Source organism: Myiozetetes cayanensis, unplaced genomic scaffold (genome assembly GCF_022539395.1).
Source record: "Myiozetetes cayanensis isolate MyiCay16 unplaced genomic scaffold, myiCay2020 scf4, whole genome shotgun sequence".
Lineage (NCBI taxonomy): Eukaryota > Metazoa > Chordata > Aves > Passeriformes > Tyrannidae > Myiozetetes > Myiozetetes cayanensis.
The window spans coordinates 47,411,328-47,433,299 of record NW_026087631.1 but is presented as its reverse complement, the minus strand read 5'-3'; the positions used below and the strand labels follow the sequence as shown (position 1 = coordinate 47,433,299).

The following is a 21,972-nucleotide window of genomic DNA, read 5'->3' as shown; positions in this document are numbered from 1 at the left end:
GGGTAGGCCCATATTTCTGTACTGTTTCTACTTGGGAATTATGAAGTGTTCCTTCAGGCATTTAGGGGTAAACCCAATACATTATTTTACCAGACAAATCAGAAGACAATGTAGACAAGCAAAGACTGCAAAACCATTAATTTTAATAGTTATTGCTATTATACGTAGGTTTCCACCTACTCAAAGGCAATGGAAACATTTAAGTTACCTTGAGTGCTAAAAGGCTCTTGTTAATTTCTGCACCTTCCAGTCGCGTCTGCCTGTCTGCACTGGAAGTATCTGCTCCTCTTTCATTGCCAGCCAAATCAATCAGAGAAAATTTACCATGCAATTTTCCTTTCCTTCGGAGAATAATCTGAAATACTGCATGGCTTCGAGATGAGTGTGCATTTGCAGATGTCTGGCCAGATGTCCTTTAAGTGAGGGAATAAAAGAGAAGGACATATGAATAAGCAAAGGACCACACAGGTTAAATGCTAATCTCACAATGCTAGTTTTTTCAAGGTAGATTCCTATGTTTTCGTACACGTTGACAGCATGTTTAACACTCTTGTGAACGCTAGAGATAGAACCCTAACAATTTAATGTACATAGTACAATTATACTTCTTTTTCCATCTCTTCAATCAGAAATGGAAGATTAGTAACATTTTACCTCCCTTTTAAAAGTACATATAATCAGATCTTCAAATATTTCAGATTATCGGAGAACTTAGACATAAAATGCTGACAGCACTTCTATCTGATCATGCAGTAGTCCATGCACAAGGTTATTTTTGAAAACAATGAAGCTCAAATCTTAAAAAAAAAAAAAGAAAAAATATTGCGCTTAACATCAGAATGCATCAAGGCCTTTTAGAGATGAAGAATTTGGCAGCATTCCAGATTTTAAATCATGTGAATTTAAGTTAGTAAGCTGCTTACATAATGCATGCAATTCACAACCCACTGAAAAAGCAGTTTTCCTTTCTAGGAGACAGAGAAATTCTAAATATCTTTATTTAAAAGGTAGATAGATTCCTTACTTGCAGACATCATCATCAAAAAATCCACTGCATATTAAAAAGGCATCACTATTAAGAGACCCCTAAAAAATCTTGTTTTGATTGTTTATTGTACAGTGAAAAACTGGTGTAAGCCATGAAGATACCTGCAGCTGTTGCCTACTTCAATAAGCTTAAGAACATCTTCAACACATTTGACTTCCCGCTCCTGCAATCCCACCACCTGGACTTGCTGTTTACCATCTTCTAACACTCTTAATTTTGTCTTCCTGTTCAATAAGTCAAAAACCTTACAGAAGGGGGAAAACAGAACAGTTAAAGAGGAGTTTTAAAAGACATTCCTGTTTCAAATTCTTTATAAAGATATGTAAACTATTCCATGGAAAAACATAATTGCAAGAGAAGTGTAAAGAATTATTTTAAATACAGCTGTTAGTACAAAGAGGAAAAAAAAGTTTATGTGACAAGCTCAACATCTAGTCTGTGAATAAGAAATTCTTCCTTTCTCAGAGAAAGACCAGGTACTTACCTTACCACTGTAGATCTCAAAAAATGTTGCATATACTTGAAGTTCTAACTTTTTATAGTTTGGCTTCTTTAGCATTAAAAAGACATCACGAGCTGCGAATACATTTTCAGAATAAAAAGAAATCTCGTCATCTATTTTATTTAATGAACACTCATTCATGCGTAACAGTCTATTTTACAGCATCTCTCATATTTTGCAAGAAAAACAGAAAGGATCAGTAACTAGGTCTAAAACAATGCAGTTTAAACGGCCACATTACACTGGAAGATGCAGAAGACCCCAAAATCATAAACTTAAATCCTCCGTTACTGCATTTTTTGAAGCAGTCTGTATTTACACTACTAAGTAAAGGCTACACATCTAAGAAATACCTTTGATGTTACCAAAGCTCCACTGTAGCAAAATAGGTAGACTTATGTTTGTATGACAGGGAGTAGAAAATTTATTGATCCCAACTAATCTGCCAAAAGCCAACTCATCAATAAAGTCTTACCTGCAAGCGCATATATGCCTTTAGAACAATCTTGGTTCTTTCCTGCAAAGTCACCGCCCATAGTCTAAATTAAAAATACATTAAAAAGTACATAAAAAGTACATAAAAATCACAGAACTGTAGCTTATATATTTCTTACTTATTAGAACTAATCTGTCATATGTAAAAAGAACTGTATTGCTGACATGGAGAAGAAATACTTACATGGGTTTTTCCACTGCCCGTTTGTCCATATGCAAAACAAGTGGCCATCCCCCTTTCAAATATGGTCTCCACTAAAGGTCGAGCAGTAAACCTTAAATGCAAAACACAACAGTACTTAACAAATTGGAGTACTCTAAGATGCCACTGCCAAAAGGATAACAAAAACATTAAGACCAGAAGTGACAAAATTGGTCCTGTACTTTGAGAAGTCAAAGGACATTTATACTTTATGAACTAAAAGACTACTAGCTCTAAGGCATTAAAATTTCCCAACAATTAAAAGCTACAAGGTCTCTCTCATTTATATCACAACAATATCATCATCTTTTAAACCCCAAGGAAAAAGAGCTCCCTGTTAATGATCCAACACATCACAATTTACATCATGGAGACTTGCACTAAAGGTGACAGAATAAGAAGACATTGAAATAGGACAGTGTAGCAGATATAAATTTTGCCAATACTAAAATTCAGCTGTAGGGTTTTTTTGCTCCCCAAATCAACTTCCAAGATCAAATTTGAAAGACAAGTGGCCACAACACTGCACATCTTAGTATTTTGAGAACACGCATACATTGAGAAAAGGGTCATGAAAATGGATACCCAAGTTGAATGAAAAAAATCTAGTAATTCCTGAGGTACTTCTTGCTGTGTCAAAAATATTATCTGAATTATCATTTCTTATTTTAGAGAATTAAGTTTTACTTTAAGAAAAATGGAGTTATTGTTCCTACTTCAGCTGCTTATCACCGTTATTGCATTAAAAACTTCAAAAGCAAAGAGTAAACTAACAGAGGGTTACAAATGGAGGTGTCTCTCCAGTTGTTTACACATAAATTACCTGTAAGTGACTGAAAAAGGAAAATTTGATTACAGAAACAAGGAGGTGTTACATCCTTTTTTCATTCTGCTTTCAAACATAAGATCACTTACAAAAGTAATATGTACAAGACTGAGCCATTCAGCAATCAAGGGTTATGCCAAAAATCTACGTCCAAAAGAGCCATGAGTTTTCAGCACGAATATACCAGATGATTCCTGATCAGCCTTAGACTTTTGGTTTTGCTTTTTCTAAATTTACACTTTCTGTGTTTCAAGAGGATATGCACATATTTTGACATTTGTTCTCTCTGTATGTAAAATTAAAAATTTCACAAAGCCTATCCACCTTAGATGCATACTCCATTACTTCTGTTTGATTGAGTTCGAAATTATTTATCTTCCTTAATGATAAAAAAAGGGACTTAATTATATCTGTTTTAAAGTAAGGAAAAATACAAACATATTTAGAAAAGTTTTCACAAAGCATCACACAACTCCAAAGTCGACTATGTCAAAACAGTCCAACTTTACTTTTACTAGAACTTTTACTTGCAGTCTTGTTCTTTCAAAAATGCTGTCATGGGTTTGCCCACCAGCATTCCCTGCCCTGGGGCTGAAGTTTTTCTCCTTTAAAACATTCAAACTACTGAATATTTTCCAATATTAACAAAAACTTGCACCTCAGTGTTGCAGTTTGTGAATTTAAAAATACTTAATATACAAGTTAAGTAAAGTAATAATAGTAATAATGGTAAAAAATATAATAATGGTGGTAATAATAATATAGTAGCACCTCTCTGTCTCAAACTGGAGAACATTTTTTCAGTATAGGCATACAGTAATTTTAGCATATTGAAGAGAACTTGCACAACTTGACACAATATTGTTTTCTTCATGGTGACCCTGAAATTCTGGTGAGAGCAGATGATGATACCTGTCTTGCTCTTACTTTTGTTATTAGAGGAGACCTTGGAGCAGACTGCCCTTCAAGTAATGATCATTACTGTTCCATACGAGGGACAAGAAAGACTACTGATTACTGTCTCAGTATGAATACAACAATCTTAAAATATTTTCCTCTATTGCCATTAATGTATTACATAACTAATAAAAACTGTCTGGAGAAAATTCAGTACAAGAATAAAACAACATTGTATACCGAAACCACCCCTCACATGTAAACACTATGTTCCCACAGATAAAGAACAGCAAGGAGGGAAATTATAAGAATGGATTGTCAAGAAGGAGGAGAGTTATTTCAAACATCACAAGCCAGCTGGCTCTCCCACAGCTCTTCAGTACCAAGGAAAGGAAAGATGCTACTAGCACTAAACCAGCAAAGACAGAAATCTCCAAGGACACAGCTTTGCTGTTTAGAAGTCTTTTGTTAGTGTAAACTAACAGACTATGAGATTTTCCTTTCACCACCCTTCTCTAATTACATCAAGCATAAGATAAAAGTTTTTATTTTCACAGCCTTTTAAGAATTCTTTTATTGTGAATTTTCTGTTATCCACTGACAGGATGCTAACACCCACAATCAATCAGGTCAGAGTCCTAACTTTCACTTCCTAGTTGTGGAAAAAAAACAATAATTAAGACCATAGTCTTTAAAGCTATGGGAAGCACTTCCTAAGGACAAGGAAAAATATATTCACCAAGTTCTTTCTAATATCAATATTCCCTGCAAAATGCTTCACAGTATTTAGATTTTGTACCAAGATTATGACTACTTGGTATATATTATAACCATATATTATAACAAGGTTATATTATAACCTTGCCTGCGATTGTATCTACTCCATTTAGAGACCTGGACAAGGCAAATTAGTCTGTATCAGCAGTGGAAGTGAAGCAGTTGAGTAAAGGAAAAAAAAAAAGGAGATCCAACTTCCATGGGAATGAAAGAGGATGTGTATCTTTGTTGCCATTGTTGCTTAAATCAGAAATATTTGGCATTTTGAGCAAGGTAACTTACACACTTCCATGTTATATCAGCCAGATCGCTTCTAGCAGACAAGTTAGCTCAGGTATCTTGGCAATACAAACTCTCTCACTTTCTTTGTACTCTTTCCCCACCCTCTACTGATTTTGTTTACATATCTTAATTAGTCTATATTCAAACTGCAAACTCTTTGGTGCTAGGGCTGTCCTTTTCTTCTAGGTTTCCTGAACACCAAAAGCTGTGACTCAGGTTCCTCAGGTGCTGCATACACACTCTTCAAAAGATAGCAACCCTGAGGCAAATGGAGAGCTCGTTTCAGGCTCAAGTAATCAGTAGCTGAGGAGGAAGGTAATACTTCCCACAGTATGGAAACCAGCAGGAATGAAGTCAACAGAGGTGGAGATGACATTGCAGGTGAAGAATTAGGGATAAAGAGTTAAAAGAAAAGTAAACAACCAAAAGAATCGAAGTAGCAATATAACACTCTGGTAACACAGAGAATAGGAATAAAGTCTATGACCAAGATAAGTGCAACAATTATTAACATGGAAAAAACATGAGAAAAAAGATTCACACAAAAAAAAAGCATATACACATACCTGTAAACCATTTCATTAGGAGCCGTGTCATCAAAGGCATAATCAAAACGAAAAGTTTGGTTTTCTAGGTACCTTGTTAAATCCACCTTTTGTTTTGGTTCATGTACCATCACAACATCTTTACTAGGAATTGTTATTACATCAAGGTCTTTCATTAAAGTTTCTATAAAATAAGTGAAATATTATTTAACTAACAACACATAACTATTTTTTACATTTTTCATTGTTTACACTCTTATCTCAGATAACACAGCTCCTCCAAGTAGCAACACTGCAATGGATTTGGGCTTCTGATGCCCTGATAGTTATCTGCTAAGTATGAGATTTCATTCTGGAAGTCTAGTCATCATCTAATCTACCAGTTGCTAGAAATGAAAGAGATGTTATACAACACTGATTAGAAAAACTATACCATTAATTACAGCATTATCATTGTAGCTTGTTATGTATTCTATAACACTCTTAATGGATTTGAGATATTTTTCCTCAGAGGTTATACTCTTTTACACTTTACTGCCACACTCTTTGACTTCTTAAAATTACATTCCCAGTGGAGAAACTAGATGCCAAAAGTCCTATACTGCTCAGACAGTCAAACTTGGAAACACAAAAGTAATTAATACCTTTATGATCTGTTTTACTTTAAAATACTATCTTCATAATTTCTCTAAATCCTGAAAGTTACAGTCATAAGTTTATAGCTTTCTAAAACAAAAATTTTGCTTTCATTCCTCACAGACAGTTTGCATCCAGAACGCACAAAGAATTTGTGCCTTCTGGAACCTACACTACACACCTTCAATACAGAATTTCTCTAAAATTAAAATCCTTTCTAAAAATTACTTTGTAAGCAGAAAAAACTGAAAATGCTAATGATCCTACCACTGTGATTTCAACAGTGACATCCCAGGTTATAATTACTATTCAGCACTACAATTTACTGGTAATTGTTGTATGATATATGAGTCAGCAAAACAGAGAACCCAGTGATCCATAATATGCACAAAAATAAAGAACCTTTGTGTGTACCATCAGGAACCAATAATGTGTCCTATTTGCATTTCTATGTAAAATTTCTTAAGGCATGCAGTTCAAGAATTTGATGTGATTTTATACAATCAGATAGCAACCTTTTCATAGTTTAACATCCTGATCAAACAATACAATGGTTACCATTGCATTACATTACACACCAACAGAAACATCCATTCTAGTCACTGTACAAACAATTTTTCAACTGCATTGCAACAAAGAAAAATGCAATTATTTTGTAACAATCACAGTGAAAATTAAGGAAAAGTGATGAAAAAAATGTATGATGGACAATTCTTTGCAGCAAAAACTTCATAGTTTAACCAGTCAAAAGATGATTTTCTTAAACAATTGTTTGGAATAAGACAGTTACCTGCTTCCAGCTATTTGATATAAAAACCTGCATTCCTTGTTGATTAAAATTAGAAATAGTGTCTCTGAAACCCACCATACATTTCACAATTATAAATATACGTCACTGATATAAAATCTTGAAATGTCACTCTGAACACCTACTTCCTGAAAAGTCGATCCACAGAACAATCAGTGCTGAGAACTCCTGAAGTTTTTGGTGAGTTCATAAAACAAATTGTGTTTGTGTGTTTGTGAGTTCATAAAACAAATTAATTTTATTTTTTCTATTCATAAGGTTACAGTCTAGTATCTTATTTTATACTTTTCTAAGATTCTATGAGAAACACTGTTTCTTATGAAGTGTTTCCAGAAGATTGTATACTGTGAGTACTAGATTATCATTCTCTGAATATTGCTTATTTAATTATCACACTTTTTACTACAGTTTATTCTTAGAAATGCAAAAGTGCCAACCTTATTTTCACTTAGACATTCATCTTTCTACAAACACTTCTGATCTACTTTTTTAATAGCTCCAAATCACTAATACCTAAGAAATGCAACTTTCACAAAATCAAATCCTACTTCTGAATCCAAATTCATGTCTAAAGATAACTTGTTCTCATTTACTGTAATGCCCCTTTATAACTGTAGCACAGGTAGAAAGTGACACTTGTCCCAAATGTACAAGAAATAGGCAAAAATAAAAATGGAAAAAAAAAATAGAAGCAGCAATGTGAAGGGGAAAAGTAAAAAAAAAACTAACTATATACAGGTATCAACTTATGTATGAGAAAGGGAAAACAATTCTCCCATTTTCTTCGTAGTTCTTACAGTACAAAAATAGTAATGTTGTTTCAGCATCAGAGCGATGCTCTTTTGAGTTCTTCAGCTAAACAGACTATAAGAGACAGAGAAGGGAAGAAATATCTTTCAATACTGCATTCTGACAGGCTGCAATGTAGAAGCATTTGAGTTCTTTAATTCCCACTGAAAGTACAGAACTTCCTAGGAAGATTGTGATTTAACTGGAGTTGAAACCTGAACAGTTTTTGGGGGTTTTTTTGGAATACAGACTCCAGTATGATAAGCAGGCACTAAGAAAAATAGTTGTACTACTCATTACACACACCAAAAAAAAAAAACACTAAGGAGTTATTTTAGTACCTAATAGCTTTTCTTTAGTGGTATTTGATATGCTCTAAGGTATGTTTGCCCAGCCCTGAGCAGCAGCTACAGGGTATACAAGTCTCCTGTTTGTCTGTAATCCACTAGCCCTGCAAGGATACATTGGCTATGTTTGGGCATCTACCATTCATAAGACACCAGCATCTGAATAGCTGTCTTGATTTTTGACTCAAGACCACTTGAAAGTATAAAAACACATGTACAAAAATGTGTATGAAAGTTTTCACTGTGTAACTCTCTAGTCAGATCACTTGAAGGATACTTTAAAATAACAATGATCCTAACAAGATGTAAGAATACAGAAAAAATTACAGTAGAATTAATTTCCAGATCAACTAAATACATTCTATATGTCCTTGGAAGAAAATGGCAGTCTCTCTCTGCCTCGGCTCCCAATCCATAAAATTGTGACAGTCAAACTACTTTTCTTCCAATCTCTATCCAGGTTATGACACCTCCATGAATTTCCTAGGTCCATCAAACATATTGTCTAGTATAACAGTTTCACCTTTGATCAGTATTTCTACAGCTCTTTAGCACAAATAATATCATTATCAGAAGCAGCTTTTCAGGTAAATAAGTCAGCAGAATCTTCAGAAATCATACCTTTCTTATTGAGAGGTCGTTTTCGTACACAAACACAAATCCTGTGCTCATCGATCTGCAAAGGAAAGTTTTTCAGTTTACCATTCCATTTTTAAGATATTTTATTTCATTTTACTTCTATTCTTGAATTAATTAACCAATCATTTAAAAAAAGAGAAATTTCCAAGACAATGTCATCTGAACATGTAAAAGCCCCTTTGTGTCTGCACAATAGCCAAGAACCCAAAAACGAGAACTATCCATTAACAAAACTCCCTGCCAACAGTGATCTAACGCTATAGAGTACCAGGTACATCTTGGACTATTTCCAAGCAAATCTAACTTTAGCATGGTATATATGTTCTTGACAGAAATTGTAACAATCTCTGATTTCCACAGAGATTTGACAATCTTCATCATTGAAGGATTCTGCTCCTCTGATTTCTATGCAAACCAAAGGCCTACATCACCTTCAAATATCAAATATTTATCTTTCTGCTAAACAGGGTTTTTCAGAGAAGTTGAACGGTTTTGTGTGCACATTCTCTAGCATCCCAGGAAAATTTATGATACAAAGGCTGACTGACTACTTAGTACATATTGGCATTATTTAATAGCAAAAAGATACTTAACAAACATAATTAATAATAATTTAGTAACCTAGAACTCTCAGCCTACTATTTGCAATATCATCAAATTATTGAAAAAATATTGTTATATTGAATACTATTATATACTAAAAATACCTATTTTTCAAATTTACAGACAGAAGTATAAAAAAAAAACCAAAAAACAAAAACAACAAAAAAAACCACACACACACACAAAAAAAAAACCCACAGCAACATTTCCATGTTCATTTCCATGTTGCTGGTGTACTTACAGGATCTGCAGTTGTCAGCGGTCTGTAATCCAAGCTTCCCCTGAAATCTCTTATCATACACATAATTTCATAATTTGGGTTTGTAGCATCAACATCCTAGGGAAAAGTAAGCAACAAAATTTCTACTATACTCTTTGTTTTCTAAAATGGACTAAGTTCAGTATCTTCTATATTCACCTATAAGAAAAATACACATTACCTGAAACAATATTTTTTTCTCCAAAACACAAGAAATGTCTCCTGCAAGTTTAATGTACGTTTAATGCCTTTTTCCATTCTGGTGTCGCTAATTTACTGACCATAAAGAAAAGGAATTACATGCTTCCTATTTCATGTTTTTAGTTGGTATGCAACAGAAAATACGTTTTAATTGAAGACTCATTTCTCAAGAGAATTATTCCCGCCTATGTCAGAACCTTCACACTAAACAAACATACAGTCAGCTCTTCTTAATCTAAGATATGGCACTCTGACAGATACACTCCATTACACAGGCAGAACACACATCACAGAAGGCAGTGCAGACACCCCAGCTGCTCTAAACACAACCCTGCTGGATCCAAGTCAGTTAAAGGAGCTTGGTCCTGGTACCGGTCCTGTGTTAATTCCTACTTGGATGCATTAAAAACTCTTCTAATGGTTCCAAACCACCAAAAACAGATGCAATCCCAAGAATACACAGTAGGCTACATCCAGGCTGTGCTGATTCTGGCCAGGATAGATTTCATTTTCTCCACAGAAGAATGTGGTATGCAGCTCTGTTTTGGATTTGTGCTGGAAACAGGGTTGATAATACTCTGATGTTTTAGCTATGGCTGAGCAGTGCTTACTCAGCAAAGGCCTTTTCTGTCCCTCATCCCACCCCACCAGCAAGGAGGCCAACACAGCCAAGACAGCTGACCCCATGACACAGACTCAGACCTCCCTTTCTTAAACCTAGAACCATTAGTACAAGAATGAATGGAGACATTAAGAGGCCATGCAAGGAGCACCACCAAGCCTTGCTAAGTCTCAGCCTACTGTGAGATGAGTTGGTTCTCTGCAGAACTGATTAAACAACCTTCCTGTCACTTCTTCCTGCAACTACCTGTTTTACAGTACTTTGAGACACGCTGCTCATGCCATACATAGCCAGATCTGCGCTCAGACCTTACTAAGTTTTTCATGGCTACCCCCCCAGATATAAAACTCCTTCTGGATCAGCTCTTTGTGGATACAGTGTAGGCATTCTCAGAAAGCACTACATAGGAGTTACTAACCTGAAAGGGAGCCAACTCATTCTTTGCACCTGTGACACAGCCAACCCATACCTAAGACAAAACTGTATCCTGGTAAACAGAAGCTGAATGTACCTTGATGTCATTCACTCTGATTACAGTGAACTAAAAACTGCTGACAATAAATCCTCATCAAATGTATTCCTGATGAAATGTTTCCTTATAACAATCAGAAAGAAGTATGACTTACTCTGGAAAAAGCATTTGGCTAATATTCTTCAAGCCCTGTTTAACAGTCTTGCACACTAGAAGTCAGTGCTTGGTCAATTACTGCTGCATTTCACAACAACTTCCTCATACAGAAATTTAAGACTCAGATGCAAAGGGAGTCTTCACAGAAGCAATAAAAAGAAAATTTCAGAAGTAACACCACTTCAAAGTATTTTAATATATAAATGGTTGTTCCTCACACATAAAGACATAGTAATGTTTTGTATTCGCGTAAATGGACATAAAATAGAGAGGACAAATTTAACATAGGTGATTTTAGGTCAACTTGGAAACATTATTAAACCACAAAAAGTAAATTGTCTGAATTATTTACCTGGCGGTAGTAACTCTCATGTCAGCAGTGGATTGATGGTATCTCTTTAGAGACTAACACATATGCACAGGGCTGCCAACAAGATTACACTTCTAGTTTTGCTAAAGCTTTTACAGCAGTGTGACAGAAAGTCATTAATATTAAGAGATTTTTGTCAAAGGATCAGCAACTTCATTTCTTTCACACAAGTTTTTAACTTGCTGCCAAGCTGCTTGCATGATGAAATTGTAAAAGCATAGATTAGTTTAAAGAAAGAAAAATAAAAAGTCACTGTTCACACCTGAAATAGATCTATAAAGCATCAAAGATCATAAAGAACAATTTATCACAATTTTGTATAACCTCCTGTAGAATAACAGACCTTTCTAAAAGTCAAAAGGTTATTTTCAATAATACATTTTCCCTAAAAAATAGCTATCATCAGTAGTTTTCCTTTGAAGAACATGCAGCAAGACAGCAATTGAAACTAATTATTCCTGTAGGAAGAAAAAGAGGGGGAAATTCTATCAAACACTAAAATATTTATAAAACTTGCATACAGGATGACAGCATTATATTTCAAGATTATCACAGTTCATAAAAATTACTAAAGACTGAAAAAAGCATAACAATTTTGTAAACTTCTCTTGCTGACATATGTTTCCTATTTGAGCTAAAAGTACTAACCTGAGCTCTTTTTTCTCTAAGTTCCTGCTGCTGCAACCTTCTTTTTTCACGCTTCTCTTGCAATTTTTCAACTTCTTTTACACAGTTAGATTTTCTACGTGCTTAAAGAAAAATATTTCATTTTAAGTATGAATTCAGTATTTACAGTGTACACTTAAATTATGTTAATTTATCAATAATTAGAATTATATTTTCAAGTAAATCACTATTAACAAAGAATAATTATGTCATTTTAATTTCTAAAATTCATAAAATTTGTTAGAAAAAAGTCATGGGAATGGAAAATAATTACACAATCAAAAATACATGGACAATGACCCACAAAAAATATTTGGACAGATACATGTGATCTTTTGGTTTGAATCAAAAGAAAGCCCAGACAAATCAAACAAAAAAAAAGGCAAAACAACACCACTATGGTCAAAAGAAGGTAAAGAAAAAACAAATTCCAAATACTAGTGCAATTATGACAAAAATGAACATATGTTTAGCCACAGCTCTCTGAAAGAGCTTCTCAAGGAAGCTCACTGACAACTGAGCATATAGACTATTTATCATTTATGGACAACAACATAATCCAAGAAAATGTATATTTAATGCCCAGAATGAATGAGTCCTTGATACACGGTTTACATACAAGGGGGTCCAAATTCCTTTTTTGCAGCTTGAACTGGAGATATATCTGAAACAGTACCATTCTGTTGAGAGGAGGAAGACTGCTCGGGAAGTTGAGTAGGTCGCGCACGTGCAGAACCAACCACTGCAAAGGAAACGCACAAAGCTCATCTGGACATGGAAAAGTAACAGTAACAGTTTCACCCACCTCTGAAATGCTTTGTTATGATGAAATAAAATGAGGCCCCTTTCCAGACACAATAATTTACTGGGGGTTAGGAGGAGCCATACTCAAAAAAGTCTATTAATAAAGACAATCTGGTATGCAGACGTTTTTATCCTAGCACTATACACCAACACAATTATTAAGTACCAATGCTGCACATACACTTTTTTTAATACTGCAGAATTAGTACAACTTACTGTGTGCACCCAATGAAGAGAGTACTTGGGGATATGCAGTCCTGAAGCTTAAAATGCTGCAATTTCATTTATATTGTGATTATACCCAAAAAACTAGTAAGAAAAAAAGCCCCACTGCTTCACATTCTCCAGATGTTACAAAATGCACTGATCTCTGGAGGAGCAAAGCAATAGAAATGTGTCCACAACCTGCGAGTGGAAGACACAAACCTTTCTGACTCTATACCAGAAGGGATACAAATATATTCAATATGTGTAAACTTGATTCTATACATGCTAAAGATGACAATTTCTGAAGAAGTTGTGATGTCTGTTCCAAGTGAATGCAGTGGGAGTGGCGAGCATGCAAGCCTCTTTGATAGAGCTGAATGCTTTAAATTGTTTTTCAAATAGTTGCTTCAAGCAGGTCTGCTTCAGCTGGCCCACTTCCTGTATACACTTCTAACAGAGTCTGCCATAACAGTACAATAGTGGAGGTATCAGCTTTGATTAGCAGCCAGAGATGACTCTCCAAGCAAAGACCATCTCACTGTGTAACAGGGAGACAAATATGGAAACAGGTTTTGAACAGAACAGACAAGACAAATGCCCAGATCATTCCAGGTGTCATAGGAGATCTAGCTTATAGCACAAATTTTCAGTGTGCTCAGAAAAGCTAACTTACAAGGCCAAAATAGAAAAATATTTAGTCCAACAGTGAATAATAAGAGGCATAATAAGTGAAAAATAAGAGACATGGTACCTATTAAAATACAAGTAACAGGGTAATTCCATACCAAACAGGTCATTTATTACAAATAACAATATGTATGGATGTGAGGACAGTCCATTTGTAACATGTCTCATATTTAAAACATATTAGTTTGAAAAAAAAAAAAATACACACTCTTCATGAGATTTTCCATTTGTTTAATACCCCCAGAGGCAAATGACAGAAATGTAAAAGTGGTCCCAACCCTCCACCAGAAGAGTCTGATCACTTGCAAGGATATGCAAGCCCACTTGTTTTCCAAGTTTAAACAGATGGACTGGAATCTAGTCTCAATTAATGACAGTAGATTAATGTTTGGAAGAAGAATCATTACCATCATCAGTACCAGTTAGTTACGTTGCACACAGGAGAGAAAATGAAAACAATAAGCATTCTTTCACGTTAATAAATGCATTACATCTGTATTCATCCAATACATACATTTCACCTATCCTCCTGTGGTATTTCAGCACTTTTTTCCAGATTTTTTGCTATTAATTGTAGAGTGAGAGAAAAAAACTGTAGGGCTTTGAATGACTGTTCACACAAAGGCTGCTACAAAACTAAGTTAAAAAATTGAAAGTATAAGAATTTTAAGGGCACTACTTAGTGTATATTGAATCACTGAAATAAGCTGAGGATGCTTAGTCCTCACATGAAAAGTCCACACCTCATTTAATGTTGCATAATTATTATCTTCAAATTTTTGCACCTTCAGTCTATTCAGCTTAACTTTCCTAATGCTGTATTGCTTAAACTTGCATATAAATGTTATCTGTATAGTATGAACCCCTAGACATACAGAGGAATAATTCTAGGAATTACATACCATGTCTTTTACATGTCACAAGCACACATACCAAATGAGAAATATAAGACTATTACAGAATACTAGATGAACAGGAGGTTAAAATGTTCCCATATTTTTTACTTCCTTGAAATGAAAAGATATAACATTTACCTCTATTATCTCTGGTAGGAGGGTCATTCTTAGAAGGGAACACAGTTCGTCGAGTCTGTAAAGAAAGAAATCTCTCTTATTTGATCAGCGTATTATTGAAAACAAGCTGCAGATCCACTCTGCCTCATATGACATGAGCAATACAGATGTGATGGCTGCCAAATCCCTCCCTGAAAAGTGAAGGTGTGAAGACTGATTGAACTATATGTATGGTTTCAAAACAACTTCCAAAACTTTTTCTGTATTTTTCAATGGGATATATTTAGTTATGTAAATTTAGTTTCCAACTGCCCCTTTGCCAAACCTGTTCTTAAAAAAATTTAGAAATCCCTATTCACCATAAGGAACAGAAAGGAACATCATTATCAAATAGCACAACAGAAACAGGAGTTAAAAATTTCACCACGACATCATATACAGAATTACTGTAAGGCTATCATGAACATGCTGCATAGATATTACAAACCTTCACGATTTTGTTTACTTTGGATGATGAAGCAGGTGGTGGTAGTGTCTCTGGACCAGGTTCAATATCTTCATCAGGTGCAAGATCTGGGTTAAGTGAAAATATGCTCTCTAAATCAATCTGTGTAAAGAACATAAAACATGTTTATGAGACTTATAACATAATAAACCCTCTCTATTTCTCCTGTTATATTTGACAATAAACAGTAAATATATTTAGTGTTTTTACCCCACAATTTGTTAATTCTAAGATCTGAATTATTTTGTTCTATGTTTGCTAAAAACAGACTAAGTTTTGGTCTTTGTATTATTTGAAAACACATCAGTCAGAAAAGGGATAAATTAAAAATGACCAGTATATAGTAATAATTTTGTAAGTGATTATACTAAAACAGAAGTAGCTAGAATTACTGTCTCATTCTCCCTCTCAAAAATTTGATTTTTCTATCTGTAAAAAGAAGATAACAAGGTCAGCCTTTGTAATCTGGTTCTTAATCAAGAGATGAGAAGAACTACTTAAAAGCTAAGACACCGAGCTCAGGAAGTCAAATTGACTACAACAGAAACCAGAATTTGCTCTGCACTTCGTATGCAAAACAGACTATAACCAAAGAATCATCAAGTAAATTCAGATTTATGTATAATTTTTGTTTCTAGCACAAATTCAAAGTAATATTCATGCAGATTACACAAGAAAAAAGTTCTAAATAATTAAGCTTACTTCTTTCCCTTTAGTATCTCCATTTTCAATCCATTCTACAGTTACACTTTCATTATCTTCATTTAGGGATGTTACCATAGCTTGGTGAATTCGGCCTAAAAGGCAAACACAGATTATCATTTATTGACTAGTGGAAAAAATTTCAAGAACTTATTTTCATCTCTGCACTGAGACATTCAGAAGGATGTAGGAAGAAGCGGGCTGAAAAAAGTTAGGTGATCAATTAGGTGATTCCAGGCCACACACTGTGAAATGGCTCAGACCTCATCCACCAGTGGAGGCTCTAATGGGACAGTCAGCATTCAAGTGAAAAGGACGATGAACAGAAAACTGAGTGGTACATAAGCACAACACCACACAAAAGCCATGCCACTTAGACTCTCTTTCCTTGGAAAAGAAAAGTCAAATACCACAAGACTCCCACAGGTACTGAAGTCCCCTGAGGTGCACTCCCCAAGGGCTTGTTTGTCCCCCTTCTAGGCTTCAAGATTACACACCTCAACACAGAACTGAAGCCCTTTGAAATTGTATTCTGATGTCCCTTTTTTATGGGCATCCAATCAGTTGGTAGTCCAACTAAAATTAAACTGCCTGGGAACAATAATGCAAAGTATTATTTAAGAAAGACCTACTTGCACAGGCTGCTGAGCTTGAGTTAAGGTGCTTTTGCTTTGACTTCTCCAGGGAAAGACACAAAGGTAGCAAGCCCCCATAAAGTTCAATAAACATAGTAAATTTTCAGTAGGAAAAAGGATTTTTCTTCTAAAATATGCAGTGCACTTTTTTTATGTCCTATTTGCTATGCACAGCAGAGAAGAGCAATTGGAAGAGCAGAATAGCCATGCATTGACACAAAAGGATCAAGGTGTCACACTGATTTTGCATCCATGCTTTGCCCTAAGTGTACCAAGAACTGAGGTTTCCAAAGAACACAAGTCCAATGCAATGGCTACTCTCAGACCCTCCTTTAATGAGGTATAATACAACGAAGCAATTCCTCATTCCACCCCCTAGGGCCAGGGGCAGCTTCCAAAGCATGAGTGACTGTCCTAGAGCAGTTGTGCATATACTGTTGCTGCTGCCGCTGCTGAACACCTGTTTGGGGCACAGTTCACACACATCTGCTCCAGTGTGCTCACAGTTTTCTCCTCGGTTGATTGTTCCAAACTTCTGTTTTAGCCACTTCAGTCACAATTTAACAATTTTCCAAAAACATAAAGACTAATGTTTTTATACAGGCTAAGCCTTTTAGGGCCCACTGAGGGACAGAAAGAAAGAAAAACCTTGAGTGATATCCCAAATTATCTCATCTAAAAGTGCAAGTAACAAATACATTCCATTGATTTTTTTTTTTTATTACAAAGGCTGCCTAAACATTCACATCTAGTTAAGATTCAGGAAGAAGAGAGACTAAAGGGAAGCATCATGGAAGGTAACAGCAACTTTCTGGACTCTAATGCAATGTGTGGAGTTAGAGACCGACAGCACTAAGGGAACTCAGAGAACAGCTGGCAGCCCTAGGCACCACTGCCTTCACATCTGTGGCATTCACCTCAACTGCAACATACATCATATATGCATTTAAAACCTCCCTCCTTCTCCTTGTCCAAAGCAGAACATTCACTCCACTACTGAAGATGGTTAAGTAGTTTCTAACACTAAAAGACATAAGCCTCCTCTTTTGCTTCACTTGGTTCCTGTCCTCTGGCCTTCACTTTTTATTTCCCTGTGCCATGCTTTGTTTAAACAAACCCCTCCATTTGTGCTCCCTATGCACCATTCTCACCATCTTCAATATACCTCTCCCTTAGTATTTCAGCATTTAATAACTCCTGGGGACTTAATTTTGTGCAAGAACACCCTGCTGTAGAACAGTTTCAATGAGCTATTTGGTCCTTCAGTAAAGCAGCAACAGAAGGTGCTGTCTTCCTGTAGCAATGCCACTCCTGCCTCTTCTGCAGAGTGTGCTGCGACCTGACCACAAGGACACACAAACTCTGGAAACTGGAAACTCATGCTTACATCGAAATAACGTCCTGCTGCTGTTTTAAGGTCTGGTCCAGCTATCAATCCAGAACCAAGAGAAAAACAATATATGAAAAAAATAAGTTTACCAAATCATATTCTACACAATATTACAATAATATTAACTGTTACTAAATTTTATAAATTTTGAAGAAAATTACTAGTCACAGCTGAAACCTGTGACACTGTATTAGTCACAGAGCCATCATGTAAGTCCCACCACCTGCTTCTGTGCAGTTACTTTTGACAGAGAACAATTAATAACTAAAAAAGATATAATGTTTGCCATAATAAGTGAAAAGAGATCAAAGCAGACTGAAGAATGAACACCCCCCTCTCTCAAAATCACAGTAAGCCACCATGTCATAACAAAAAAGTCACAATAAATCTTCCAATAAATCTTCTCTGTGCCAGATTTCACCTGTTGCCTGGTCAAAAAATTCAGGACTGAATAAAAACCACAAAAAACCCCAACACTAACAAAAAAATTTATGTCCATCTTCCAAATATTCTCAGCTTAAAACAGAAAATGTTCATTACAATGTTTAAATTGGCAGTGTACTCATACAATTTGTTCCTAAAAATTCTTTGTGTTACTGAAATTTTACATGTTATATGTGCCAGAATCTTTACAATTGCCTCTTGCTCTGCGTAAACAGTATTCCATTATATTTTTCTAGTAAACAGCTGAATACAGCAGCTGGGAAATTCAAGAATGCCAGCAACCAATTAGCCTGGCATAAACCTCGTCTAGCATATAAAGCAAGACCAAGCTACAAATGTTAAAGCATGACAGCCAAACCAATCCGCACAGAGGGGTTCAACGCAATGTCCCTAATTTCTGGTGCACTTTCTAGAGCTGGTACCAAAACATGACATATAAACATGCCCACGTAAAAATGAACATGTATCATAACAAACTGAAAAAATGTGATTCAAGGATGTTCATCTGCACACACACCTCAAAAACAAAAGAAGAAAGTAAAGTTGAGACAACTATTCCCTCGGCATTCCCTTAATTCTAGTGCCTCTCCTCACATGATTAGAATTCACATCACAAGCAACTTTTTTTCTGGGAAGTTTTTCCATTGCTACAGGACTCCCCAGAGAAGTGGTCACAGCACTAAGCCTGTCTGAGTCCAAGAAGCATTTGGACAATGCCTTCAGGCACATGGTGTGATTCTTGCGCTGTCCTGTGCAGAGTTGGGAGTTGCACTTGATGATCCTGATGGATCACTTCCAACTCAGCATATTCTATAGGGCTCACAACTAATGGAGAAGTTATTTGAAAAAGAATATTTGTGTAAATATGTTCTGTCATACAGTATGTGACATCTGGCTTATCTCCTGCTGACTAGAGCATGCAGAAAATACTGCTGCCAACACAGCAATACAACAGAGAACTGTGTGAAGCCAACACTTTAAAATTACCTTAAATACACATACATTACAATATTCTCATTCAAATCAATAGAAGTGAAAAATAAGTCTACCTCCCCTTTCTTCCTAGTCATTCTGATGATTATTTGACAAACAGAAGGTAACAAGCATACTGATCTGACCTGCTCACAGATAAATATCCACTATTGTAAGAGCTATTAGGGCAGCTAATAGTGCACAAAAATGTTCAGGATGAGCAGCAAAAGCAAATTACCAGGGCTAAATCAAACATTTTAACTAACCCCCAACCTAGGTAGTAGTGCAACTGACCACAAGTAGCAAGCTGTAGATAGATCCTCACCTCTAAGCAAACTGAACATTTTCTGCCTGCAAAACTTCTCCAAACCACCAAAATTCTAAGGCAGTGATCAATGACAATACTAAAACCACAGCCTTTTCATCTTCCTACTACCTCTCAGTTATCAGTCTGAAATATGGATTGGTGTTTTCCAAATTACAGTCTGGGCTAAGGCACTGGCTGACTTGTGAGTTAAACCCCTTTTTGGTCTCCCAAGTGACTCAAGAAATAAAGCTGGACCACTTACACATAATTGAAGTCTGCCCACTCCAAAAGGCACTGTACTCACACATTATATGCAAAAGTTTTGTGATGTCTTAAAAATACTGTTGAGTTGTAATAACTAAAAATTTACACTCTGGATTGGGCCATGGAGAAGAGAGGTTCATAATTTCCACTATGACTGTCTCATTCCACCCCCAAAACCAATAGCAGGATCCTACCCAGCAGCATTACATTACAACTATCATATGGTTGTTTAAGCCTAGTTAGCTCAAACCCAGGCAACTATTTTTAGCACAACCAGATTATGGACACGTTAAAAGACCTAAACTTCAGTAAAGGAAATCCTGTACTTGCCACATCTTCAGGAGCACAAATGTGTTCTATTTGCTCAGGCAGTGGACTATCAGACTTAGCTCTTCTAAGTGCATCAGCAGTACATGGTGGTGAATGTAAAAATATACTACAACTTCACATCTGCTACAGTCTTGCTGAGGATGATGACTGCAACAGAAGCTATTCATCCCTTAAAACAGTATAATACACATTCGTGAAATAGCCATGATTTTCCTAATCTAGTTCATGAGGGATTAATATGAATGTTACCTCATCAAATGTGACCTCATCTAGAGACACCTGGACAGGACTGACCTTCACCCTCTGTCACTTGGTAGTCAAAAATTAAAAATGTGAAAAAAGCAATATAAACCCCAAGTTACATAAAAAAAAAAAGAGAAACATGAGGTTGCAAATCCAGAAGCAGCACTTACCAGAATTACTATGGTCCAGAAAATTGTCTTCTGTGCTACAGACTGCAATTCTTGTAACTTTCCTGCTCTCACAGAGCTCAGAGAGGTGAAAAAAAATCCTCTACTCACCAAATAATGCCTATAGCAAACTTCAAGGTAAAAATCCCAAAGAGAAAGAGAAATCCAGGCTTGGTGTCTCCAGCTGTGTCAACTGTGGGGATGCCCCTATTCAGACACTCAGCACTTGTTGTAGTCTTCCCTGCACTGCACAGACAGTCCTGCTGCTAATCCCCCAAGGAAAAACCGTCAGTTACTGCTGACTGACGTTACTTTCTCCACATCACTAAATGTATTTGATTTTATTTTATTTCAAAGTTTCATTTATCCACAAACAAGTAGCCTTTTATTTTCTTTGTATTCACCACAGTTACACCAGTTTTGTTTTATTTAACCACGGGGATTTATTTTGGGTTTTTCAGCCTGCCTTACTGTCTTCTCTGTCACCACAGTTGCAGTGTTATCACATTGTCAAATGGACCATTAGACATGCACAATACCTACAATATTTCTAAAGTGAGTTCTTACATAGTAAAAAAAATATACTTCTAATTAAATGCATATTTTACTACTAATTTTTCAGAATGATCCTTAGCTGCTACCAATTGTTTTCCTGTATTATCTAAATTATCACAGGAATACACAAGACCTTCATATGACACACATTAGAAACACATTTTATCATCTCTGTAAACCTCTACAAAGTAACAGACAGGGATTTTGAGAACATAACATAAAGCAGTATTAACCAAATCAAGTTTCCCATTTCTGGCTATATATTTCAACTTTGAATTAAAATCCAACTTAATCTACTCTTACCTCTGCATAGAAAGCTACCAAACTCAGAAATATCCCAAGCTGAGATATGTGTATAATTTACGTACAAGTGCCAATCAACCACCACTGCTTTAGAAGTTCACAGACCTTACTGACAGTCCATTAAGGAACGAGGAAGGGAGAAATAAGCAACACAAAGACTGAACTAGCTGTGTATTATATTTAGATTCAAAATACAGTACATTTAATATCCCCCATACAGCAAAAGGACACAAGCAACTTTTTCACTCCCCTTGCATTTAAGCCCCTCCACTCTGAACCACTAAATTAAAATTCACCATGCT

At 35.7% G+C, this 21,972-nt stretch overlaps 1 protein-coding gene across 6 annotated transcripts in view; it reads right to left on the bottom strand.

The window, feature by feature from the left end:
• The window catches only part of KIF2A (kinesin family member 2A), a 54,671-nt gene that overhangs the window by 18,943 nt on the left and 13,756 nt on the right, over positions 1 to 21,972 (bottom strand). For 4 of the 6 annotated variants that reach the window (XM_050330064.1, XM_050330067.1, XM_050330063.1 and 1 more), the window contains exons 2-14: positions 16,061 to 16,155; positions 15,341 to 15,460; positions 14,875 to 14,929; positions 12,762 to 12,884; positions 12,125 to 12,225; positions 9,638 to 9,733; positions 8,776 to 8,830; positions 5,596 to 5,758; positions 2,230 to 2,320; positions 2,026 to 2,089; positions 1,533 to 1,624; positions 1,150 to 1,292; positions 209 to 413 (exon numbers count right to left, since the gene is read on the bottom strand). In XM_050330064.1, the coding sequence (XP_050186021.1) occupies positions 209 to 413; positions 1,150 to 1,292; positions 1,533 to 1,624; positions 2,026 to 2,089; positions 2,230 to 2,320; positions 5,596 to 5,758; positions 8,776 to 8,830; positions 9,638 to 9,733; positions 12,125 to 12,225; positions 12,762 to 12,884; positions 14,875 to 14,929; positions 15,341 to 15,460; positions 16,061 to 16,155 (1,403 nt within the window). The remainder of the gene's footprint in view (positions 1 to 208; positions 414 to 1,149; positions 1,293 to 1,532; positions 1,625 to 2,025; positions 2,090 to 2,229; positions 2,321 to 5,595; positions 5,759 to 8,775; positions 8,831 to 9,637; positions 9,734 to 12,124; positions 12,226 to 12,761; positions 12,885 to 14,874; positions 14,930 to 15,340; positions 15,461 to 16,060; positions 16,156 to 21,972) is intronic. The other 2 variants (XM_050330068.1, XM_050330065.1) reach the window with 1 other exon arrangement.